Source organism: Hypanus sabinus, chromosome 13, assembly GCF_030144855.1.
Source record: "Hypanus sabinus isolate sHypSab1 chromosome 13, sHypSab1.hap1, whole genome shotgun sequence".
In the NCBI taxonomy this organism is placed as follows: Eukaryota; Metazoa; Chordata; class Chondrichthyes; order Myliobatiformes; family Dasyatidae; genus Hypanus; species Hypanus sabinus.
This window is the reverse complement of record NC_082718.1, coordinates 1622374-1649819: the sequence shown is the minus strand read 5'-3', so window position 1 is coordinate 1649819 and position 27446 is coordinate 1622374. Positions and strand designations below refer to the sequence as shown.

The window sequence follows — 27446 nt, the reverse complement described above, 5'->3', positions numbered from 1 at the left end:
TTGTTTTGGAATGGCTGAATCAAAGTCCTGACCTTAATCCTATAGAAATTTTGTGGAAGGACCTGAAGCAAGCAGTTCATGCAAGGAAGCCCACCAACATCCTCGAGATGAAGCAGTTTTATAAAGAGAAGTTGCCTAAAATTCTTCCAAGCTGAAATGGAAGACTCATCAATAGTTACAGGAAAACCTTGGCTGAAGTTATTGGCTGTACAAGGGGAGTCACCCCAGTTACTGAAAGCAAAGGTTCACATTCTTTTCCCAACAAATACAGGTAAAATTGGATCACTTTTTTCAATAGTTGGTGGTGAGGAAGTAAACGTCATGTTAGCATTCATTTCCAGAGGTCTTGAATAGAAGAGCATGGATGTGTTGCTGAGGTTTTATAAGGCACTGGTGAGGCCTCACCTTAAGTATTTTGAACAGCTTTGGGCCTTTCATCTTTAAAAAAATGTGCTGGCATTGGAGAGGGTCCAGAGGAGGTTCACAAGGATGATTCAGGGAATGAAAAGGTTATCATATGAGAAACTTTTGAAGCTCTGGGCCTGTACTCACTGGAATTCAGAAGATTGAGGGGGGAATCTCATTGAGACCTTTTGAATGTTGAAAAGCCTAGACCGAGTAGATACAGAAAGGATGTTTTCCATGGTGGGAGAGTCAAAGACAAGTGGGCACAGCTTCAGGATGCAGGGACACCCTTTCAAAACAGAGGTGAGGAGAAATTTCTTTAGCCAAAAGGTGGTGAATTTGTGGAATTTGTTACCACAGGCAGCTGTGGAGGCCAAGTTGTTGGGTGTGTTTCAGGCAGAAATTGATAGGTTCTTGATTGGACATGGCATCAAAGGTTATGAGGAGAATGCCGGGGAGTGGGGATGGGGAGGAGATAAAAAAAAAGGATCAGCTACGATTGAATGGTGGAGCAGACTCGATGGACCAGATGGCCTAATTCTGCTCCCTCATCTTATGGTCTTAAAATAAATGAACAAGTATAATATTTTCATGTTATTTATTCAATATTGTTCTTTTTATCTAGTTTTAGGACGTATGTGAAGATCTGATCACATTTTAGGTCATACTTATGTAGAAATGGAGAAAATTCGACAGGGTTCACAAATTTTCTAGCACCGTTGTATATTTGCATTGCTAGGAGATACAGGTGGGATACAGATGGGAAGACTGACACAAATATATAATCAAACACCAGTCTTGTTGTATAGCCTAAAATATAAAGAGAAATTACTGGAATCACTCTTTAGGTCAATGTTTCAGAATGAAGATGGGGAGAAAACATCTGAGTTGGATGTTTTGGTGGAATTTGGTGGGATGGATAAAACACAGTATCTTTATGATCTTTTCTGTCAAGTTCCACTTACTTTCTTTCTTTATTTATTTATTTGTATTTGGTCCCTACCCGACCATTACAGGCCTACAAACTCCCACAGACATCTTGAAGACAAGCTTCTCCAACCTGACTTTCTGTAAGAATTCCTTATATTATTGTTGCCAATTCCTCTGGTTCTACTGCAGCAGTTCAGCCAACAAGACTTTCCACATACGTACTCTTCTGATATCTTTTTTTTCTCCTTGATCACTTTCCTTCCAATATTATTGACAGTGCTCTTAATTACAGAAATGCAACAGCTGCCCACTCGCTGTTTCCTTTTCACTATCCATTAGTGCAACATAGTGGCGCAACTAGGAATAGGGAATAAAAAATTGAATTAATGTATGATTAACATAAATGTGTGGTTGTTCAAGGGTGCAGACTCTGTAGGCCAAGGAGCTCACCCCCTTGCTGTATGTTTTCTACGTTTTTTCATCTTACTTCCCTGCATTATTCATTTCTGCCCTCTTTTTCTCTCTCTGTATCAACATACATTTCAGAGACTAGATTCCTTTGGTCTTCACACAATCACAGGTAATCCTTTCTCTGCATCTATAATTTAAAATACACCTATTTTCTCTTTTTTTTTCAGTTCTCTACATATACTTTGCATCTTATTTTTGGTGTTACTCCTTTTCCATTTCTCCTTGACAACCTCCTGCTAAAACAGCCTAGCTGTAGCACTGTCTGGTATTTGTGGCTCCTTGCACAATCAGCCTGTGAACATTAATTTTCACTAAGCTCTTCATCTCCCTACAAGCCTAAGGAGCATTCACACTGCTCACCCTCCACTGCAGTATATAGGGTTTCCCTAGGTTATGGATGGCCTTACTACGCAAATTCTTCCATACACTTTTAAATAATTATTCAAAGTAGCAACAATAATAGTGTTTTGCAGTAATCAGTAATGATTGAATGGCCTTATGGTCCATATCTTATGGACTGAATACAATACATATTCAATTAGATTTTTTTCTCAACATTTTAATTGCTTTCTTTTTACAACTCTTATTTAACTTACTATATATATCTTTGGGTGATTTATAGTTTTTATTATGCATTGCATTGTACTGTTGCCTCAAAACAACATTTTCAGTGATATTAAGCATGATTCTGATTCAATGAAATGAAATAATAGCAAGTGTGTGTAAAGCAATTCAATATGGGCAACTTTTACTCTCACACAGCAATCAGCTAACAGAATTCTCAGCAGTGCAAACCCTGTTCATTGATTAATTTGTACAGTCCCCTGCAGCTGGAAACCACTGACTGTATTATCCCTTTAACTACTGGCTACAGGTATTATATCTGTGAAGTTAAATGGCAGCAGCAGGAAGAACTTGCAATAGGTCAATAGACAGCCTCACTGAAAGTGGCACTGTAGAGTTATAGAGACAATCCTAATAATCCAAACAAATGGAAATCTCACTCTTCATAGGACTTGAACAAAAAATGTTTGGGGTGATATTCAAAGCCGCATTAACAAAATTAAAATATCAGTTAATCGTCTTCTTGTTTTTGATGTTCTATTTTGTCCATTGGGAAACATTGTATGCAGTTCATGCAAGGAAACCCACCAACATTCCAGAGTTTGTTAAGGAGGAATGGTCTAAGTGCCTGAGGGTGAAAACACATAATGAACTCAAAGAGTTCCAAATGAATTCTCCCTTCCTTTCATAACTGATGCAGAGATGGTTAGTTAACATACACATAAATCACAGCTATGAAGACTGTATGGGCAACCTTATGTGAACTTGTGGCACCCATTCTCCACAAGATTTTGCAGGAGGTTCTGTGCATTTGAAACAATGAGTGGGATTCTTTATCAGTCACCTCCTGATGTACAGTAGATTCCGCTTAATCTGGGCAGAACCTTATTGGGGACATGTTTTAATGAACAACGACAAATCGAGAAAAGAGCTGGCATGTTTGGGACAGGAGACTGTTACCGAAGTTTTTGATTAGCGTCACTAACATGCACCTGTGTGGCCATTGGACACCATATTGTGCTTAGAGGGAATAGTTTTAAGTAGTGTCAGTCACACGCACTTGTGTTATGTTATTCATTTAGGCACTGAATTGAAAAGAAACACACACAAAATGTAGGAGGAACTCAGCAGTTCAGGCAACATTCATTGAAGTGAACAAACAGTCAACATTTCGGATCCCAAGATCCTTCTTCAGGACTGGAAAGGAAGGGGGAAGAGTTAAAAAGTAGTGATTTTTGACACTACTTAATACAGGAAGGCAGTCCATTAACTGCGCAAGGTACTTGTGCTGGTTTTGTTCATTTACAGTCAATCAAATGAACACAGCAGTATACACTGGTTGATTTCCTCCATCAGTAAATATTAGAAACTAATACACAGTTTGAAGGTAATGTAATAATATTGGTAATTAACTAATTTGTTCTGTATTTCATTTGAATACTAAATTTGTAACTCAGTTAAACAGTAGGTTGTCCTTTTTAAACTTTTTCCATGAAACTTCGGCTAGTTGGGCAGTCACTTAATTGGGCCAAAATGTATTGGTCCCAATATGTCCCAATTAACCAAAATCCATTGTACTTATTGTGACTTGACTCATAAGATTTGTGCTGGGGTTCAACTATTCATTGACCTTGAAATTTTGATTGTGCTGTAGAATATATGCTAAAATGATTTTAGTTATTTTCAACTGAAATCTGTGGGCATAAAACAGCACCAATTTCAATGAGCACCAGCTGATTGCAACTGTTAAGTAAGCCCTGTTGCTTTCTATTTCTTGTGACTCAGTATCCATCAATTATCTACAAATTGCACAATGCATTTGGTACGGGGGGGGGGGGGGGCTGCGAATGGTGAATCACAGGCATAGGTGGGTGGCTTTTCAATGACCCATGGCTACTCTAATTGAGACAATTACAAGTCATTTTTCAGCCTCCCTAACCTTAAATTTAAATAACAGTAAGTTTTTGCAAAACCATGAGCTAAGTATGCAAACTGGTTTTTGAATTGAATTGAATTGACTTTATTTCTTACATTTTTCACATACATGAGGAGTAAAAATCTTTACAATATGTCTTCATTTAAAAGTGCAATGTGAAATCATAGTAATTTATGATAATTTATAATAAATAGAACAATCAATGTAATATGGAGTAGATTCAAACCAGTGTGAGTTCATCAGTCTGATGGTCTGGTGGAAGAAGCTGTCCCGGAGCCTGTTGGTCCTGGCTTTTATGCTGCAGTACCGTTTCCCGGATGGTAACAGCTGGAATAGATTGTAATTGGGGTGACTTGGGTCCCCAATGATCCTACGGGCCCTTTTTACATACCTGTCCTTGTAAATGTCCTGAATCAAGGGAAGTTCACAACTACAAATGTGCTGGGCTGTCCGCACCACTCTCTGCAGAGTCCTGTGATTAAGGGAGGTACAATTCCCATACCAGGCAGTGATGCAGCCAATCAGGATGCTCTCAATTGTGCTCTGTTAGAATTTGGGGCCCATACCAAACTTCCTCAACTGACTGAGGTGAAAGAGGTGCTGTTGTTGCTTTTTCACCACATGGCTGGTGTGTACAGACCATCTGAGGTCCTCAGTGATGTGGATGCTGAGGAACTTGAAGCTGTTTACCCTCTCAACCCCAGATCTGTTGATGTTAATAGGGGTTAGCCTGTCTCCATTCCTCCTGTAATCCACAACCAGCTCCTTTGTTTTTGCGACATTGAGGGAGAGGTTGTTTTCTTGACACCACTGTGTCAGATAGATGACTTCTTCCCTGTAGGCCATCTTGCTATTGTTTGAGATAAGGCCAATCAATATAGTGTCGTTGGCACTGAAATATAGAAGAAAATGCTGACAATACATGCTGTGATGTACAAGAAGCAGCCTCTGCTGAGCTTGTGCAGCCAGCATAGATGAGTTTCTGATATCATGGGGCCCTGGGAGGTTAAAGATGGTGGAATTGTTACTGGTAATAATAAGGCAGACTATTAAAGGGAGACATGAAAAAGACCTGCCATTTACCAATATAAAATCAAATGATGGTAAAGTTCTGCTCTGTGCGGGAATGGTCCTTCTCTTTGTTGGAGTACTTTGTATGTGATGCAAAGTCTTATGGCAAACTATTTGGAGATTTAAGTTGGCATCACTGCTTGTTTAGTTTTTTCTGTTCCTTACATTCTTCTGCTGTGAAATGAGCAAGAACTCCCCTTTTATAAGACTAGCAAATGCAACAAACGATAAAAGTGGTGGTTATCTCTGAAGTGTACTTGTACTATAATTGATCCAATCATTGCTTGAGAATCCTGATGGCAGTCTCTACAATTATACTGGCCCACTGCCTCCGTGCTGCTTTCATCTGCACACAAAGGTGAAATGCCATGGTGTATACTTCTTGCTCTGGTTGGTACACTGGGACTGAGTCTGAATGACTACACCAGTTGTCACCAGCTTCATCAGGCCTACATGAATGAGTCTGTGCCTTTGAAAATCTACCGGACATACCAAAACCAAAAGCCGGGGATGAACCAGGATATTCTAGTCTGTTTCGAGGGCTAGATCTGTGGCATTTATGACTGGTGATTCAAAACTATAAGTTAAGTCCTATGCAAGGTTACTTTACAGGCAAAAAAACAATTCTGATCGAGCTTAAAGACAGAATTGGATGCACGTTAGCTCTGACAAGGTTTGCAGGCTATTATTTCCAGCAAAGTGAAACCTAGCATCCTGATTGGCTGTGATACTTCACTTTCGGATGAGCTCAACACACTTTGAAAAGGAGCATTAAAACTACACCTGTGTGAATCCCTGCAGCATCTGGTGTCCCTGTGATCTCTGTCAGAACATCTTACAAGACTGTGAACCCTTGCAAGGAGTCAGACCCTGATGATGTAGGGCTCTAAAAACCTGTGCCAACCAATCTCTCACTGGTGCAGTCGGAGGTTCCCACCTTCTTCAAAAGAGTGACAATCATACCAAGTGTTACCACAGAAGAGCAGGGTAGCTGCCTCAATGACTACTGCTCAGTGGCACTCACAGCTACTGTGAAGAAGTGCTTTGAGAGGTTGGTCATGGCTAGAATCAGAATCATCAGCCTGTGTGGTGTAATTTATTAACTTAGCAGCAGCAGTACAATGCAATATGTGATAAATACAGAAAGGAAAAAAAGGAACTAAATAAGGAAATCAATTACAGTTAGCATATATATTGTGGTGTTCTGGGTGGGGATGTGGTTGACACCCTGCCCCTGCATTTCTAATGACCAGCACTGTTCACTGTTCTTGTGTTAAAATGTTTTTGTGGGATTATGGTGGGAAGTTCCAGTTCATTTATTGTTACATTTTAGCTTGGGTTGTACAGTTACTTGCTTATGTATTTGTGGATCACCCTAACTGTAACTGGGGTGTGTGGTGGTCACCTCTCCGTCTGTGTGAGACTGGTTGGGTTCACTCTCCGGGTCAGGGTACCTGGTCTGTTTGTGTCTATCACAATAAAACAGTTGTTGAGTTAAAGAGTTTCCTCATCTGTCATTATGGACCAAATGCTCGCCACAATATGCATATCAAATAGACTAAGAGTGTAAAAAGAGAAATAGTATATATTAAAAAACGTGGGGTTGTTCAATGTCCATTTAAGAATTGTATGGCAGAGGGGAAGAAGTTGTTCCTGAATTATTGAGTGTGTGCTTCAGGTTTCTGTGCCTCTTTCCTGAAGGTAACAATGAGAAAGGGGCATGTCCTGGGTGATGGAGGTCCTTAATAATGGATGTTGTCTTTCTGAGGCACCATCCTTTAAAGACGTCTTGGATACTATGGAGGCTAGTACCCAAGATTGAGCTGACTAACTTTACAACTTTCTGCAGCTTCTTATCATACTGCGGAGTAGCCCTGCCATCCCCCCACCCCCCCACCATACCAGACAGTGACCAACCTCTCAAAGTATTTCATCACTGTAGATGTGAGTGCTACCAGGCAATAGTCGTTAAGGCAGCTCACATGACTCTTCTTAGCTACTGGTATAATTATTGCCTTTTTGAAGCAAGTAGGAACTTTTGCCATAGTAGTGAGAGGTTGAAAATGTCCTTGACTACTCCTGCCAGATGGTTGGCACAGGTTTTCAAAACCTTACCAGATACTCCATTGGGACCTACTGCCTTGCGGGGGTTCATTCTCTCTAAAGACAGTCTAACACTGGCCTCTGAGACAGAGATCACAGGGTCATCAGGTACAGCAGGGACCTTCACAGCTGTAGCTGTGTTCTCCCTTTCAAAGCAGGTATAGAAGGTGCTGAGCTCCTCTGGTAGTGAAGCATCATTGCCATTCATGCTATTGGGTTTCACTCTGTAGGAACCACTGTCCTGCAAACCCTGCCAGAATTGATGAGCATCCAATGTCACCTCCAGCCTCAATGAGAATTGTCTCTTTGCTCTTGAAATAGTGTTCTGCAAGTCAAACCTGGTTTTCTTGTACAGACCTGGGTCACTCAATGTAAATGCCACAGACCTAGACTTCAGCAGATGACAAACCTCCTGGTTCATCCACGGTTTTTGATTTGGGAACGTACATCATATTTTCATAGGCACACACTCATCCACACAGGTTTTAATGAAGGCGGTAATAACTGCAGCATACTCATCCATATTAGCAGATAAATCCCTGAATACAGTCCAGTCCACTAATTCAAAGTAGTCCTGTAAGTGCTCCTGTGCTTCCTTTGTCCATACCTTCTTTGTCTTCAGTCTCTGTCTATACTCAGGGAGTAGAAGTACAGCCAGGCGCTCAGACTTTCTGAAGTGAGATCGTGGAATAGCACGGTAGGCATTCTTGATGGTGGTGTAACAATGGTCCAGTGTGTTGCTTCCTCTGGTACTCCAGGTGATTTGTTGATGGTAATTATTCAAATAGTGACTTCTTCAGGCTGGCCTGGTTAAAACCCGAAAATAATGGTGAAGGTGTCAGGTGTGCTGTTTTATGCAGGTTGATCCCATTGCTCAGATATTCTGAAGCACGTTTGACACTGATCTGAGATAGAATGTACACCACTACCAAAGTGATCATTGAAATCTTCCATGGCAGATAAAATGGACAGCACTTAATTGCAGGCCTGGTGAATAGAATTGGGACAGCACCAATATATTTTGTGCACCAAGAGGGTTGATCACGAGGCATATTCCTCCACTTCTGCTTTTGAGAGACTTGACAGTCCTATCTTTTCAGTGTATAGTGAACCTGTAATTCTGAAATGCTGCATCCGGTATGGAAGGATCTAACTAGGATTCCGAGAAACAAAGGACACACACGGTCCTAATGACCCTCTGATTCAGCACCCTGGCTCTGAGATCATCGATTTTATTCATTAGAGTCTGTACTTTGCTAGCAAGATAGTCAATATTGAGGGTCCATTTTCTTAAACACACCTGTATCCTTAACTTGGAGCCACATTTCCTATGTGCAATCTTGCAAGAAGTACAGCCACAATTAACATTGATTCTGTTGGTTTTAAGCAGCAATAGTTTATTCAACTGCATTAAAACATCTTAATTAACTATACAGACCTTAGAAGCAATATCAGCTATATCAGGCTGAAACAGGAATATTTAATCATATATGTACGTTGAACTGTGCTGCACAAGGTCACTGTTCCCACGGTGTCCCGCAAGGAGAAATATCAACTCTAGCCTAAGCAAGGACCTGGATCCACTGCAATTTGCCTATCGCCATGTAGGTCTACAACGGTTGCAATTTCCTGGCTTCCTCTTTACACTCACGTTTGTGTGGCTAGGTACAAATAAGATGCCATCCATAAATTTGTCGAACACACAACCATTGTTGGCAGAATCTCAGATGGTGACGAGGAGGCAAACAGGGTGAGTTAGATCAGCTGGTTGGGTGGTGTTGCAGCAACAGCTCTACGCTCAACGTCAGTGTACGAGGAAATGATTGTGAACTTCAGGAAGGTGAAGTTGAGGAGACACACACCAATCCTCTTTGAAGACTGAAGCTTTCAGAAGTGGAAAGAGTGAGCAGTTTCAAGTTCCTGGGTGACAACATCTCTGAGGATCTATCCTGGGCCCAGCATGTTGATGCAATTATAAAAAAAGTACAATAGTAGTTATATTTCATTTGGTGTTTGAGAAGAATTGGTAGGTGACCAAAAACACTTGTAAAATTCTGTAGATGAATGATGAAGAGCATTCTAACTGGTTGCATCGCTGTCTGGTACGGAGAGGCCACTGAACAGAATCGGGAAAAGCTCAGAAGCAGAATCAGGTTTATTATCACCAGCATGTGATGTGAAATTTGTTAACTTAGCAACAACAATTCAATGCATTACATAATCTAGCAGAGAGAGAAAAAATTATAATAATAAAATAAAACATGGTAAATAAACAAGTAAAATAAACAATGTGAAAAGGGCATGCCCTAGGTGCTGGAGGTCCTTAATAATGAACGCTGCCTTTCTGAGACACTGCTCCTTGAAGATGTCCTGGGTACTTTGTAGGATAGTACTCAAGATGGAGCTGACTAGATTTACAACCCTCAGAGGCTTCCTTCAATCCTGTGCAGTAGCCACCCCAACCCCCCCATACCAGGCAGTGATGCAGCCTGTCAGAATGCTCTCCACGGTACAACTATAGAAGTTTTTGAGTGTATTTGTTGACATGCCAAATCTCTTCAAACTCCTGATGAAGTATAGTCATTGTCTTGCCTTCTTTATAACCGCATCAATATGTTGGGACCAGGATAGATCCTCAGAGATCTTCACACCCAGGAACTTGAAGCTGCTCACTCTCTCCACTCCTGATCCCTCTATGAGGATTGGTATGTGTTCCTTCATCTTACCCTCCCTGAAGTCCACAATCAGCTCTTTCGTCTTACTGACATTGAGTGCCAGGTTGTTGCTGCAGCACTATTCCATGAGTTGACATATCTCACACGTGTACACCCTCTCAACACCACCTGAAAGTCTACCAACAATGGTTGTATTGTCCCCAAATTTGTAGATGGTGTTTGAGCTATGCCTAGCCACACAGTCATATAATTTCCCTCGGAATCAATAAAGTATGTCTGTCTGTCTATACAGAGAGTAGAGCAGTGGGCTAAGCACACACGCCTGAGGTGTGCCAGTGCTGATCATCATGAAAAGGAGATGTTATCACCAATCCGCACAGACTGTGGTCTTCTGGTTAGGAAGTTGAGGATCCACTTACAAAGGGAGATACAGAGGCCGAGGTTCTGCAACTCCTCAATCAGGATTGTGGGAATGGTGGTATTAAATGCTGAGCTACAGTTGATGAACAGTATCCTGCCGTAGGTATTTATGTTGTCTAGGTGGTCTAAAGCCGTGTGGAGAGCCATTGAGATTTGTCTGCCGTTGACCTATTGTGACAATAGGCAAATTGTAATAGGTCCAGGTCCTTGCTGAGGCAGGAGTTCAGTCTAGTCATGACCAACCTCCCAAAGCATTTCATCACTGTCGATGTGAGTGCTACTGGGTGATGGTTGTTAAGGCAGCCCACATTATTCTTCATTGGCTCTGGTATAATTGTTACCCTTTTAAAGCAAGTGGGAACCTCTGCCTGTAGCAGTGAGAGGTTGAAAATGTCCTTGAATACTCCCTCTAGTTGGTTGGCACAGGTTTTCAAAGCCTTACCAGATATTCCATCGGGACCTTCCACCTTACGAAGGTTCACTCTCTTTAAAGACAGTCTAACATCAGCCTCTGAGACGGAGATGACAGGGTCATCAGGTGCAGCAGGGATCTTCACAGCTGTAGTTGTGTTCTCCCTTTCAAAGCGTGCATAGAAAGCGTTGATTTCATCTGGTAGTGAAGTATTACTGCCATTCATACTATTAGGTTTCGCTTTGTAGGAAGTAATATCTTCCAGTCCCTGCCAGAGTTGCCATGCATCTAATATTGCCTCCAGCCTCATTTGAAATTGTCTCTTCACCCTTGAAATAGCCCTCCGCAAATCATACCTGGTTTTCTGGTACAGGCCTGGGTTTCCGGACTTGAATGCAACAGATCTAGCCTTTAGCAGACTACTTACCTCCTGATTTATCCACGGCTTTTGGTTTGGAATGTACAGCAAGTCATTGTAGGCACGCACTCGTCCAAACAGGTTTTAATGAAGTCAGTAACAACTGCAGCATATTCATCCAGATTCAAAGATGAATCCCTGAATACAGTCCAGTCCACAAACTCAAAGCAGTCCTGTAGGCGTTCCTGTGCTTCTCTTGTCCAAACCTTCTTGGTGCTCAGTGCTGGTGCTGCAGTTTTCAGTCTCTGCCTGTACTCAGGGAGTAGAAGTACAGCCAGGTGATCAGACTTCCTGAAGTGAGGGTGTGGAATAGCACGGTAGGCATTCTTGATAGTGGTGTAACAGCGGTCCAGTGTGTTGTTTCCTCTGGTATTGCAAGTGATCTGTTGATGGTAATTGCTAGTGATTTTTTTCAGACTAACCTTGTTAAAATCTCTCAAGACGATGGTGAAGATGTTAGGGTGCGCTGTTTTGTGCATGTTGATCCCATTGCTCAGATCATCTAAAGCCTGCTTGACATTGGCCTGAGGTGGAATGCATACTGCTACCTGAATGACCCTAGGGAATTCCCGTGGTAAGTAAAAAGGATGACACTTTACTGTTAGATATTCCAGGTCTGGTGAACAGAATTGGGACAGCACTGATATATTTGTGCACCAAGAAAAGTTAATCATGAGGCATACTCCACAAAAGGCAACGCGAGTGAATCTGCAGATGCTGGAAATAAATAAAAACACAAAATGCTGGCAGAACTCAGCAGGCCAGACAACATCTATGGGAGGAGGTAGTGACGATGTTTCGGGCCGAAACCCTTCATCAGGAGTGAAGTAACATGGGATGGTCGAGGGGGGATAAGAAGTGGGGGGAGGGATGAAATAGAGAGCTGGGAAGTGATAGGTTGGAGGGAAATGGGCCGGGGGAAGGTAAAAGAATTATGGGAAATAAAAGAGAAAGAAAGGTAGGGCTGGGGGGTGATTATAGTGACGGGGGGAAAAAAGAGAGAGAAAGAGAACCAGACTAAAATTATAGATGAGGATGGAGTAAGGGGGGTGGGGGGAGCAGGGGTATCAACGGAGGTCTGTGAGTTGAATGTTCAAGTCGGCAGGTAGGAGGCTACCTAGGCGGGAGATAAGGTATTGCTCCATCGACCTGCGTGGGGCCTCATTTTGACAGTAGAGGAGGCCACTCCCACTCCGATATGTCTGTCCATGGCCTCCTCTACTGTCAAGATGAGGCCATCCCTATCTATAATTTTAGTCTGGTTCTCTTTCTCTCTCTTTTCCCCTCTCACTATAATCCTCCCCCCCCCCCCCCAGCTCTACCTTTCCTTCTCTTTTATTTCCCATAATTCTCCACCTTCACCCTAGCCCATTTCCCTTCAGCCTATCACTTCCCAGCTCTCTACTTCATCCCTCCCCCCACTTCTTATCCCCCCCTTGACTATCCCATGTTACTTCACTCCTGATGAAGGGTTTCGGCCCGAAACGTCGTCACTACCTCCTCCCATAGATGCTGTCTGGCCTGCTGAGTGCTGCCAGCATTTTATGTTTTTATACTCCTCCACCTCTGCTTTTGAGAGCTGCAGAAAGCTGTAAACTCAGCCAGCTCCATCATGGGCACAAGCCTCTAAAAGGTGGTATCCATCAACCAGGACATGCCTTCCTCTCATTACTACCATCCAGGAGGAGGCACAGGAACCTGAAGATATACACTGAATGTGTTAGGAACAGTTTGCTCCCTCTGCCATTACATTTAGGAATGGACAATGAACCAAAAAAAACACTAATTCAGTATTTTACCTCTCTTTTTGCAATACTTATTTTAATTTTTAATATACAGTATACTTATTGTAATTTACAGTTTTTATTATTATGTATTGCACTATACTGGGGCTGCAAAACAACAAATTTCACAACATTTGCCAGTGATATTAAATCTGATTCTGAAATGTAGCAAGCACAGTGGACTGCCTCTGAATGAAAGAATCAATGTGAACTAATGGGTGAATTGTACTTGTCATTAAGATCACCTGGCAGTGATCGTAAACAGTATGTAAGTTAGATTTACCATATGGATCAGTTAACACAACATGGCTAGTCCATTATTCTTTGACTACCCTGAGAGTCTACAATCTAGCAAATTGGCATAACTGGTCTGCTTTTCACTCTCTGATCAAGTTAAAATAATGTGTCTCCTCTAAGTAATCAATGCAGAGGAGTGATGCAAACTGTTGAACCCACAATTTTTGGAAAACTTAGAAGTCTTCAACTAAACATGGGCAAAATAAAAATCTTGTTGTTCCATGGGAGTTTATTTTCAGAGCAAGTGAGTCCAAAAACTTCTCCTCCAACTCAAACACAATGCACAAATAATTAAAGATCCTTTTTACCAACACAGTTGTGAGAGCTCAGACCAGATTTTCAAAATGGCTCAGAATTTTTGTTGAGTCCATAATTAAAGCAGTGTTGCAGGCAGAAGGCAAATAATAGTACAACAGCTAAAAATTGTCTCATAATCTGCAAACTTTTGTTAAACAGGTGATTCAATATTATGAACCAGCAGCATGAAACACATTGTGATGTTGCAATTGAAATTGCTCTTAAAATGTCCATTCTGTGTACTGATTTTGGAAGTTCAGCTATTTCCCTACTTAAGTAAGTGGCATCTCTTGAACAATGGACAATTGTTACCCTAGTTGGAAGAAGCTGTATTAAAAAGGAAAGCAAGACAACACAAGAGAGGATTCACCTACAGAAAAGGTTGTGAAATTCATACATCCTCTGTGAAAGTTCTCAGATCTGTCTCTGCCACATCTGTTCTCTCTCTGGATGAGGCTTTCCATTTTAGAACATCTGTTAGGACTTTACTCCCTGGAGCATAGAAGAATGAGGGGAGATTTGATAGAGGTATATAAAATTATGATGGGTATAGATAGAGTGAAAGCAAGCAGGCTTTTTCCACTGAGGCTAGGGGAGGAAAACACAGAGGACATAGGTTAAGGGTGAAGGGGGAAAAGTTTAAAGGGAAAATTAGGGGAGGGCTTCTTCACACAGAGAATGCTGAGAGTGTGGAATGAGCTGCCAGATGAAGTTGTAAATGCGGGCTCACTTTTAACATTTAAGAAAAACTTGGACAGGTTCATAGATGAGAGGGGTATGGAGGGATATGGTCCAGGTGCAAGTCAGTGGGACTAGACAGAAAACTGGTTCTGCACAGCCAAGAAGGGCCAAAGGGCCTGTTTCTGTGCTGTAATGTTCTATGGTTCTATGGTTGTCTTTTATTTTCAAGGTACAGATCTTCATCAATTCTGCATCCTACTTCATTCCTGTACATCTGCCCTCACCTCATCCTTCTGCTGTCAAAACGGGGATAGGGTTCTCTTATGTTTACCTACCACCTTTCAAGCCCCTGTATCCAGCACATCATTCTCTACTGCCATGATGAAACCAAATTCAGGTTAGAGGAATATCACTTCATGTTCTGATGGGTAGTCTCCAATTTGAAAGCAGGAACATTGATTTCTCTAACTTTTGGTCATTTCTCCCCCTCCCTCCTTTTTCCTTTTCTATTCCTCTTTTTGGTTACCCTCACGCCTTTTCTCATTATTGGCCCATTATTTCCCCTTAGTTGCCCCTCTGCCTCTCCTTCTTTCATGGTCCACTGTCCTCTCCCATTAGATTCATTCTCCTTCATCCCAGCCCTTTTCCACCTATCTCTTCCAAGCTTCTTATTCCTTCCCCTCCCCCACCTGCTTATTCTGGCTTCTCCCCCTTCCTTTTGAGTCCTTAAGAAGGCTCTCAGCCTGGAACACAGTCTGTTTATTGCTTTCCATAAATGCTGCCTCTTTCTGAGTTCCTCCAGTATTTTATGTATGTTGCTCAAGATTTCCAGCAACTGCAGAATCTTTTGTTTTTGTGAAATAAATAAGCTTGCAGTATAAAATGAGTGCCGAAATATCAAGCCATTTTTTGGAAATGAACAGTACAACTTTGGATGAGTTAGCTCAGCATGAAGTTGGGAAATCGGTAACATGATTTAAAATTTATTATGCCCCTCCAGTCTTAGCCCAAAGAAATTGCTCCACACTCCAAACTCACATTACCACTTTAGAGACGTTGCCTACAAAGGCCTCAGCATGCTGGTCCAGTCCATCCACTGAATGAGGCATTGTCCAGGCAGAACAAAGGAACATCTATCCATATGCTCAGCTGGAGAATGTGACCCTCCACTATTCACTACCAAATCTACTTTCTAAAAAAATATGCGTTTGTTTTCCACTCTCTCTCCTGATGGACAAAGCACAACACTAAAGCTTTGATATGGTATCATTCTACTCACAGAGGCTTTTGAATCTTGGTTGTCTATGTTTTTCTTGCTTAGGTTATTAGGGTGTCAGCACTTTGACACATCTTTTGTGGCATTTAAATACAAGGTATTTAAAAATAAGCACAAGTAAAGCACAAGTCGTAGTTTGGTTAATGTAATAGTTCAGCAGCTATATTCCATTAGGAGTTTGAGGAGATTTAGTACGTCACCTAAAACACTCAGAAATTTCTACAGATGTACAATGCAGTGCATTCTGACTGGCTGTATCCCCAACTGGTATGAGGAAGCTACTGTACAGGGTTGAACTAAGATACAGAAACTTGTAAAATTAGTCAGCTCCATCAGGAACCTAGCCTCTGCAGTAGCCAAGACATTTTCAAGGAGCAGCGCCTGGAAAAGACATTCCATATTCTCATTGCTACCATCGGGCAGGACGTACAGAAGGCTGAAGTAAACATTCAACATTCAGGAACAGCTTCTCCCCCTCTGCCAGTAGATTTCTGAATGGACATTCAACCCATGAACATTACCTCACCACTGTTTTACTTCTGTTTTTGGACACCTTATTTAACTCTTTGATATCTATATATATATATATATATATATATATACTTACTGTAATTGTGTAATTCGCAGGTGTTTTTCTATATTCTATATTCATTGAACTGCTGCTGCAAAGGTAAGAAATTTCACGACGTGTGCGGGTGGTAATAAAGTGATTCTGATTCTTATCATTGGAAGACTCTGGGCCTGGCAAGCTCTTGATCTTTCATCTGTTGGTCGTGTTTCACTCCAAACTGCTTGAGATTTAAAACCTTTTTGCTGATTGACAACCCTTGAATCTTGCCAGGGCAGGAAGATATTTGTAAAAGTAGTACGTTCAGATCGTACCAAAATATTTGTTTCTACACTCAAGTCTTCAACAACAAACTGCCAGCTTCTTGTCTACATTCAACTTTTACCAGATTTAACATTATTAACAGATCTTGTAGATACCATTCAGTTGTTGCTGGATGATTCAGAGATGAAGGGTCCAAACCCCATAAAATGTTTGGAGTTTCAGTTCAATTAACTATTAACAGGGCCAACATGATGCCCTGATTAGACACACCATCCTGCCCTTCATATTTCAGCATTTTACAAATTCCCCTAGCACCCTCTGGTTCACTCCTTGTCCTTAACCAATACCCACAGTATATTCCCATGTGAACCCAGAAAACATGCCCTTGTGTTTTACTCCCAACTTCATGGCCCTAAGCTCCATAAAACTTCTTCCAAATGAAACAGCCCACAGATTGTAGTTTTTCCAATTTAATGTATAACAATTTTGCTTATGACAGGCAGTTTATTTAAGTCAACCATGATTTCTAATCACTTAAAATAGTAATTTTCCATCAAATATACTGAATATGAAAAGATAAAGACAAATAAAATGATAGGCGTAGGCTGTATGGACACCTCAAGCTGCGATGCCATTGAATTCAAAGTTCAAAGTTTAAATTAAAATTTATTAGCAAAGTACATATATATATTATCATATACTGCCTTGAGATTTCTTTTTCTTGCAGGCATTTACAGGAAAAAAGGAAAAGAATCAGAATATAATGAAAAACTATATATAATCAAACAAAAACAACCAATTTGCAAATGAAAATTGCGCAAATAAAACAGAATCCTGAGAACAAGAGTTGTAGAGTCCTTGCCAGTGTGTCTGTAGGCCACAGAATCGGTTCAGAGTAGTAGTGATTAAAGTTATCCACACTGATTTTGAATAATAACTTCCTGAACCTGTTAGTGTAGCTTCTGTACCTCTTGCCTGATGGTAGTACCAAAAAGAGGGCATGGGCGAGATGTCGGCTGCTGCTTCCGTATAGTAGCACTCCATGTAAATGTAATTAGTGATGGGGAGGGCTTTGCCTGTAATGAATAGACCTTTTCTGTTCCTGGGTGTTTGCATACCAGGCCCTAATACAATCAGTAAGGAGACTCCCTGCTGTGCATCTATAGAAGTTTGTTAAAGTTTTAGATGACATAGAACATAGAACATAGCATAGTACAGCACATTACAGGCCCTTCGTCCCACAATGTTGTGCTGACCCTTAAACCCTGCCTCCCATATAAAACCCCACCTTAAATTCCTCCATACTGAATTACACAAGCCTGTAAGAAAGTAGAGAAGCTAAGAAAGTATAGTTGATCTGATCTCAGTCTTAGATCCACTTTACCTGATTCCATAATCCTTTAATTTCCTAGACCAAAAAAATCTGTTTATTCTTGCTTTAATATATTAAGTCTCCACATTTCTCCACAATAAAGATTTCCATGGATTTTATTTTGAGAAAATAGGTATCTCATCACTGTCTTAAGAAGATTCTCTTTATTCTGAAATGATACCTCCTACTTCTAGCTTAACCAATGACACAAAGTCCCTTTGAACCATCTATTTTGTTATATGGTTCAATTACACAGCCTTTCCTTTCGCTGGATTCCAATATGCATAATCCAATCTGATCAACCTTTCTTGTAAAATAATCATTTCAGTAAGGCTTTCAACAAGGCCTTGTATGGTAATCAAATTCAGGAAGGTAAGGCACAAGAAATCAGTAGCAACATACACAAAATGCAGGAGGAACTCAGCAAGCCAGGCAGCATCAATGGAAAAGAATACAGTCAGCATTTCAGTCTGATACACTTAAGCAGGACTGGAGAAAAAAAGATGAGTAGAGTTAAAAGGTAGGGAAAGGGCGGGAAAAACTCAAGGTGATAGCTGAAACCGGGAGGGCAAGGGGCAAGGGTAAAGTAAAGAGCTGGGAAATTGATTGGTGAAACAGATACAGGGCTGGAGAAGGGGAGTCGGATAGGAGAGGACAGAAGGCCATGGAAGAAAGAAAAGTGGGGAGGAACACCGGAGGGAGGTGATGAGCAGGAAAGGTGTTAAGGTGAGAGAGGAAAAAGGAGGTAAGGAGACGGAAGGAAAAAGAGATAGCCATGGCCATCCCCCTCCTTCGTTATCACCCCTCCCCTTTGCTCTCTCTCACCTTGCCTGCTCATTGCCTTCCCCCGTAAATTCCCTGAATAGTGGGAAGTTCACATCTACAGTTGCAATATTACAGATTGCCAGGTATGATGTTGTGGCCATCACTGAATCGTGGCTGAAGGACGGTTGGAGTTGGAGGCTGAATGTCCAAGGTTACACACTGTATCGGAGAAATAGGAAGGTAGGCAGAAGGGGTGGTGTGGCCCTAGTGGTAAAGAATGGCATCAAATCATTAGAAAATGTGACATTGGAGCGGAAGATGTTGAGTCCCTGTGGGTTGAGTTAAGAAACTGCAAGGGTAAAATGACATTGATGGCAGTTATATACAGGCCTCCCAACAGTGGCTGGGAGGTGGACCACAGGTTACAACAGGAAACAGAAAAGCCGAGTCAAAAGGGCAATATTATGGTAGTCATTGTAACATGCAGGTCAATTGGGAAAATCAGATTGGTAATGAATCTCGAAAGAGCTGGTTGGTGAATGCCTAAGAGATGGCTTTTTAGAGCAGTTTGTCATTGAGCCTACAAGGGGATCAGCTTCACTGGATTGGGTGTTTTGTAACAAACCAGAGAATATTAAGGAGGGTTCCTAAGAACCCTCAGGAACCAATGATCACAATATGATTGTGTTCAACTGGAAATTTGATAGGGAGAAGGTAAAGTCTGATGTAGCAGTATTCCAGTAGAGTAAGGGAAATTACAGTAGTATGAGAGAGGAGTTGCCAAAGTAAATTGAAAGTAGCTGCCGGCAGGGATGTCAGCAGAGCAAAAATGCATGCATTTCCGGGGAAAATGAGGAAGGTGCAGGATATGTGCATTCCTAAAATGAAGAAATACTCAAATGGTAAAATAGTACAACTGTGGCTGATAAGGGAAGTCAAAGCTAATGTAAACGCAAAAGAAAGGGCATAAAAGAAAGCAAAAATTAGTGGAAAGATAGAGGAATGGGAAGTTTTTTAAAACCTACAGAAAGTAACTAAAAAATTTTTAGAAGAGAAAAGATGAAATATGAAAGCAGGGCTATCAAATAATATCAAAGTGGATAGCAAAAGATTTTTCAAGTATGTTAAGAATAAATAATTTTTGTGGATCCAGAACTGGCTTGCCCACAGAAGGCAAAGAGTGGGTGTAGACGTGTCATATTCTACATGGAGGTTGGTCACCGGTGGTGTGCCTCAGGGATCTGTTCTGGGACCCTTACTCTTCGTGATTTTTATAAATGACCTGAATGATGAAGTGGAGGGAATGGTTAGTAAGTTTGCTGATGACACAAAGGTTGGAGGTGTTGTGGATAGTGTGGAGGGCTGACAGAGGTTACAGTGGGACATTGATAGGATGCAAAACTGGGCTGAGAAGTGGCAGATGGAGTTCAACCTAGATAAGTGTGAAGTGGTTCATTTTGGTAGGTCAAATATGATGGCAGAATATAGTATTAATGGTAAGACTCTTGACAGTGTGGAGGATCAGAGGGATCTTGGGGTCCAAGTCCATAGGACGCTCAAAGCAGGTTGATTCTGTGGTTAAGATGGTGTATGGTGTATTGGCCTTCATCAATCGTGGCATTGAGTTTAGGAGCCGAGAGGTAATGTTGCAGCTATATAGGACCCTGGTCAGACCCCACTTGGAGTACTGTACTCAGTTCTGGTTGCCTCACTACAGGAAGGATGTGGAAGCCTTAGAAAAAGTGCAGAGGAGATTTACAAGGATGTTGCCTGGATTGGGGAACATGCATTATGAGAATAGGTTGAGTGAACTCGGCCTTTTCTCCTTGGAGCGAAAGAGGATGAAAGGTGACCTGATAGAGGTGTATAAGATGATGAGAGGCATTGATCGTGTGGCTAGTCAGAGGCTTTTTCCCAGGGCTGAAATTGTTGCCACATGTTTAAGGTGCTGGGGAGTAGGTACAGAGGAGATGTCAGGGGTAAGTTTTTACTCAGAGAGTGGTGAGTGCATGGAATGGTCTGCCAGCAACGGTGGTGGAGGCTGATAGAATAGGGTCTTTTCAGAGACTTTTGGATAGGTACAGGGAGCTCAGTAAAATAGAGGGCTATTGGTAAAACTAGTAATTTCTAAGGTAGGGACATGTTCTGCACAACTTTGTGGGCTGAAGGGCCTATATTGTGCTGTAAGTTTTCTACGTTTCTATGTTTCTAAATGAGAGTGAATAGAGGACCTCTAGAGTATGAGGTAGGAGACATGATAAGGGGGGACAAGGGGATGGCTGCTGAACTAAATGAGTATTTTTTGTCAGTCTTCACTGTGGAAGACACTAGCAATATGCCTGATGTAGTGTGTGAACGAACAGAAACAGGTGCAATTACTGTACAAGAGTGAAAGTGCTCAAATCTGAAAGACCTAAAGGTACATAAGTCACCTGGACCAAATGAACTGCACCCTAGGTTTCTGAACGAGGTAGCATTAGAGATTGTGGTGGCATTAGAAATGATCTTTCAAAAATCATTTGACTCTGGCATTGTGCCAGAGGACTGGAAAATTGCAAATGTCACTCCACTCTTTAAGGAAGGAGAAAAGCAACAGAAAGGAAATTATAGACCAGTTAGCCTGACGTCAGTGGTTGGGAAGATGTTAGAGTCTATTGTTAAGGATGAAGTGATGGAGTACTTGGTGACACAGGACAAGATAGGACAAGTCAGCATTGTTTCCTTCAGGGAAAATCCTGCCTGCCAAACCTGTTGGATTTCTTTGAGGAGATTACAAGTAAGATAGAGAAAGGGGATGCAGTGGATGTTGTATATTTGGTCTTTCAGAATGCCTTTGCCAAGGTGCCACACATGAGGCTGCTTACCAAGTTAAGAGCCCATGGTATTACAGGAAAGTTACTAACGTGGTTAGAGCATTGGCTGATTGGTAGGAGGCAGCGAGTGGGAATAAAAGGATCCTTTCCTGGTTGGCTGCCGGTGACTAGTGGTGTCCACAGGTGTCGGTGTAGGAACCACTTGTTTTTATACTGTGTATAAATGATTTAGATGATGGAGTAGATGGCTTTGTTGTCAAGTTTGCAGATGATACAAAGATTGGTGGAGGGACAGGTAGTGTTGAAGAAAAAGATAGGATGCAGAAGGATTTAGACAGATTAGGAGCATGGGCAAGAAAGTGGCAAATTAAATACAATTTGGAAAATGCGTGGTCATTCACTTTAGCAGTTTTCAGTAAAGTTTGTGTGTCCAGCTGGTGTGAGTGTTTTGGCTTTGTCTAAAGAGAAGGAGCCACATTCTCCAAGTTAGAAGTGTGGATCTTCAGCCAGTCAGGGTTGTCCTGATACATGTTATAACTTTCTGTCCAGTGGAACATCCAGAAGTGCTAGGCAGGAGCAGATTTCTGAAGAATAGTAGTCTGGTTTGGGTGTCGTTTTGGCAGGAGCTGCAGAGCAGGGCACAAGGGAAGAGCCTGCAGAATGCCATTCGAAGGAAAGTCCCCCTTGTAAGAAGTGCTTTGTGCAGATGAATGGCTCCAAGGAGGAAGTACCAATACTCCCAAGGGAACCAGCTCAGTAGAGATGATCTTTGAGGAAAGTTGGACCGTGGCGGGTACTTTCACACAGACTGTGGTGTTCAGCGTGTGAATAAGCGATACAGCCAACTACTCCAGAAATGAGCTCCAGTGTTTATATGTACAGTTAGATTGGTTTAACTGTAATGAGCCCTACTCATTTTCTTTTCTTTCTCTATAACTGTTTGCAACAGTTGAAAGTTTGGTAAATATATTTCTTTTGTAGTTTTATGCTGGTGTACAATCTGTTAATTTTCAGGTGAATGATAACTTTGCATGGAGCAGTATTTACACAGCATTCACTACAATTCATGTTCCCTGGAACATCCCACCTTTCCTGTTTGCTTGAACCCAAATCATACTGACCTTAGACGTATATTGCTTATGAAAGGTGGCCTTCTTACTGCTGAGCCACATGGCTGTTAGCAGAGATAGCCAACGAGCCAAGTTCGTGTATGGACCCAGTGAGAGGGGTGCATTTACTTTTAGCAAGGTGCAAGTATGAAATGGAGGTGTGATGACTTATACTATTCATGTAATTTTGCATACAACCTGTAATTAATTATTTAAACAAACAAGAATGCTTCAAACAATAAATTTACAATATTACTCAAATATTACTAAAATAATACATACACAACAATCAATTACTGAGGCCAAAAGTCAAATGTTTCATCAAGGTGACCACATCCAATTATGAAGATAACTTAAAGACCTTTAGTAATATGACTCATCAAGCACTCATCAAGGAGTAACAATTTAAGCTGGTGTAAAGGTGGAAATTCCTGTCTCAGAATATCATGACTCTTGGAATTTTCCACTCCAGAGTACTGCAGATATAGAATCATTAAATTTGGTTGAAGTGGAGATTGATAGACATTTGACACAGAAACACCTGATTCCTCCTGCTGGAAAGATAGCACTAACTCACAAAAATGGAACAAGTAAACATGGTGAAGGTTTGTCTGAAACAAAGCCATCGATCAGAAATTAACAGTCGGGCATATCACTTGACACAAAGCTGTAAAAATTGTTCGCACGTGAAAGATGAGATCACATCTTCTGAATACTTTTTTCTAAGAGGAAAATGAATGTTCATACTCAAATCTATGAAGAGAGAAATGCACGACCTGCATATGTACTTCACATATAGAAGATAAAATTGATGTACAAAAAAGATTGTGAATCATTCTAGTAGTAGGAAAGAAAAGCAGAAAGATGGCAAGTAATTTGTGATGTATGCAGAGCTATGGGGGCAACAGAGGAATTTATCATTGAACAGATTGTGCTTGGACAAAGGTCCGATGAATTCTCTTCATGGTTGATGCTTTGAATACGTTTGCTCAATCTCACAAATTGATAAGTTAGCATAGCGTGAGACTGCATGGAATACACTCTCATAACATTAGCACTATACACAGTTTTATGAAAATGCTTGAGAAACTTAAGTGGCTTCTGGGTAAAGCAAAAGCAGCACACACCAATGCAAACTGCAGTCTCTGGTATTTGCTTCTAGTCTAGCACAGCAACTGATAAACCACTAAATAGGAACAGTACTGCCAATAGCTGAAGTCTGAACCTTCAGTAGGATAAGGAGATAGGAAAGAGAAAAAAAGTAATAATAAACTTCCCTTTGCATTAAGAAAGCTAAGGAAATGTCATCTTTGACACCAACATGAAAGATAGAAGGCTACAGTCATCAAACATTTGTCATGAGTTAGATCCAATGAGGTGAAAGCATTAGATACCACAAAAATGAGCATCATTGGGATAGATTGCAAACTATAAGACTGGCAGTGCACAGTCCTGAGGTGTGATCAATTTGATATTTGTGCACCAAACAAAATGCTGGAGGAACTCATCAGGCTAGGCAGATTCCATGGAAAAGAGTACAGTCAACATATCAGGCCAAAACCCTCCATCATGTCCGAAACGTCAACCACACTCTTTTCCACAGATGCTGCCTGGCCTGCTGAGTTTGTCCAGCATTTTGTGTGCGCTGCTAGGATTTCCAGTGCCTGCAGATTTTTTTCCTGTTTGTAATTTAATATTTGTAGTACCTTTGTCAACTTCAGAACATAGGCAGCACCTACCTTTGTGTGGAGTTTGGCCAATTGTTTCTCTTCTATATGACTCTGGTTGTACACTCGATTCTTATATCGGAACTGTAAACAGAAGAGTAGAGAAAGTCACATGATTAAGGGAAGCTAAAGGTACAATGAATCAAATATTTTTCAAGCCTGAGAACCAGATGCAAAACTGAAAGCTGTGCAGTGCACTTGGTGAAATACTAGGTTTTCATTTATGGGTCAGAGACTGAAATTCAGCCTAAGGAAGAACTTGCTCACGTACACTCTGATGAGATCATGGTTAATTACATTTAGTGCGTAAGTTATTGAATCCTTGAAAAATACAAAATAAAAAAAAATCAAAGGATGAGAACTTGATGTCTAGAGAGAGGAGTCATTTAATACACACAAAGACTGAGTACAATGGAATCAGCAATCTCCCAAAAGTACTTGCATAGATACCAACTGCACTTGCCTTTTCATTGACAATGTGGAACGATCTATATTCAAAGTCTACACCAGAGCTCTCCAACAATTTCTCTACTACGTTGATGACTGCATTAGTGTACCTCACCAATCTCATCATCTTTGCCCCCATCTTCAATACTTCCCTCAAATTTACTTGTCTCTAACACCTCTCTCACCTAGTTGACTATACCTCTACCCACCCTGTCACTTTGTAAAAGCGTTCTCAATTTTCTCCGCCTCTGCCACATCTGTCCTCAAGATGATGTTCAAGTCCAGGACAACCGAGATGCCCTCTTTTCTTTCAGAAATGGGAGTTTCCCTTCCACAACTATGCCTTCACTCATATTCCTTCCATCTCCCACACATCTGACCTCATTTCATCTCCCCCTGCAGCTGAGAATCTCCTTCAAAGCCATTAGCTCCTATTTTTAAACAAACATAATCTTTATTTATCACCACATAAAAACTACTATCCATTCTGTTTCAGAACATAAAACATAGAACAGTACAGCACAGTACAAGCCCTTTGGCCTACAATGCCGACCCTTTAACATAGTGATCCCCAACCAACCAACAAGCAAAGCATCTGCTACCGGGCCACAAGGAAACAATATGATTTGGCGATACGAAACGATATGAGTTAGCTGCACCTTTCCTCATTCCCTGTCACGCCCACTGTTGAATACACACGAGGTTATTACCCACACAAGGTCATCAGTTGCCTAAATGCAGTGATACCCTCATGCCAAGGATCACTGGTTGGCCTCATGCAGCTGGCAGGAAGTGCCGATGCTACCTGCCTGGAGCGTGGACAGATGGGTGCCGTCTCTAAAACTGTTTACCACACCGAATGCTCATGGGGAACCCAGAGCTAAAATATTCGCAGACGACCTAATTTGGGCTCAGGATTTCGTAAGTAGCAGAGCAGCTACCTCGCTGCGATCTCCTGAAAGTCATCCCTCGAACCAAACTTCTGTCGGCCAATAGATCCTATCTACCTATAAGGTGGGTGGGCGCGTGCCCCACCGCACTCCTCGCTTGGTCGGTCGCTCTCTCTGGAGTGCGACTGCCGCGGGCCCGGTACAGAGACCTCCAGCCCTTACCTTATCCTCTCACCCCACCCACAACCAGCTGCACCTGGCTAAGGCATCTGGCGGCGGGCAGAGGCTGGCGTTTGGACTCAGAGGCTGTCTAATGAGGCAATGAAGACCTCAAAACTGCTTCGGTACCTTGAGTCCAAGTGCCCTGCACTTGAAGACAAATCCGTTGAGTTTTTTGAGTGGAAAAAATGTGAGCAAGCGGGACAGAAGAAAGTGCTGAGAGCCATGAAAACTAAAACACGGAATCGACCAGACATAAGGAACTCCCTTCGAGTATCGCTGTATTCCAGTCTTGGTTAACACCACATCTCTGCCCCGCCGGCTGGCTGGTCCACAAGAATATTGTCAATATTAAACCACTCCACGGTGTTCACCTGATGGAGAGTCTCACCTGGTTCCTCAACACCAGCTCCATAGCAAAGAAAGCTCAGCAGCGTCTCTACTTTCTGCAAAGGCTGAGGAAAGTCCATCTCCCACCCCCCATCCTCATCACAATCTACAGGGGTTGTATTGAGAGCATCCTGAGCAGCTGCATCACTGCCTGGTTCGGAAATTGCATCATCTCGGATCGCAAGACCCTGCAGCCGATAGTGAGATCAGCTGAGAAGATCATCGGGGTCTCTCTTCCCGCCATCACAGACATTTACACTACACGGTGCATCCGCAAAGGAAACATTATTATGAAGGACCCCATGCACCCCTCATACAATCTCTTCTCCCTCCTGCTGTCTAGGAAAAGGCTCTGAAGCATTCAGGCTCTCACTATGTAACAGTTTCTTACCCCAGGCTATCAGACTCCTCAATAACCGAAGCCTGGACTGACACCTTGCACTACTGTCCTGTTTATTATTTATTGTAATGCCTGCACTGTTTTTGTGCACTTTACACAGTCCAGTGTAGGCCTGTAGTCTAGTGTAGCTTTCTCTGTGTTGTTATTTTTTAGTGTAGTTCAGACTAGTTTTGGTACTGTGTCATGTAACACCCTGGTCCTGAAAAACGTTGTCTCATTTTTACTATGTACTGTACCAGCAGTTATGGTTGAAATGACAATAAAAGTGACTTGACTTGACTTGAAAAATGGTTGGTGACTCCTGTTTTAACAGACTCCAAGATCAATCAAAACCCTCCCTCCCACATAGCCTTCCATTTATCTTTCATTCATGTACCTGTCTAAGGGTCTTTTAAATACCTCTAAGGTACCACTCCTGCCAGTGTGTTCAAACATACCTACCAGTCTCTATATAAAAACCTACCCCTGACATCCACCTATACTTTCCTCCAAACACCTTAAAGTTATGCTCCCTTTTATTAGCCATTTCCCCCCTGGGAAAAGTCTGTCTGTTCATTCTATTTATCCCTCTTATTACCTTGTATCAAGCCACCCCTCATCCTCCTCCTCCTCTCTAAAGAGATAAGTCATGGCTTGCTTAACCTATCCTCAAAAGACATGCTCTGTAATCCAGGCAGCAACCTGTTGGATCTCCTCTGCACTCTCTCTAAAACTTCCACATCTTTCTTACATTGAAGTGATC

The 27446-nt window shown here is 41.7% G+C and overlaps 1 protein-coding gene across 9 annotated transcripts in view; it reads right to left on the bottom strand.

Moving 5' to 3' along the window:
• The window catches only part of shank3a (SH3 and multiple ankyrin repeat domains 3a), a 1267872-nt gene that overhangs the window by 688320 nt on the left and 552106 nt on the right, over window positions 1-27446 (bottom strand). For all 9 annotated transcript variants that reach the window (XM_059986981.1, XM_059986984.1, XM_059986980.1 and 6 more), the window contains one exon: window positions 24371-24442. In XM_059986981.1, coding sequence (XP_059842964.1) covers window positions 24371-24442 — 72 coding nt within the window. The remainder of the gene's footprint in view (window positions 1-24370; window positions 24443-27446) is intronic.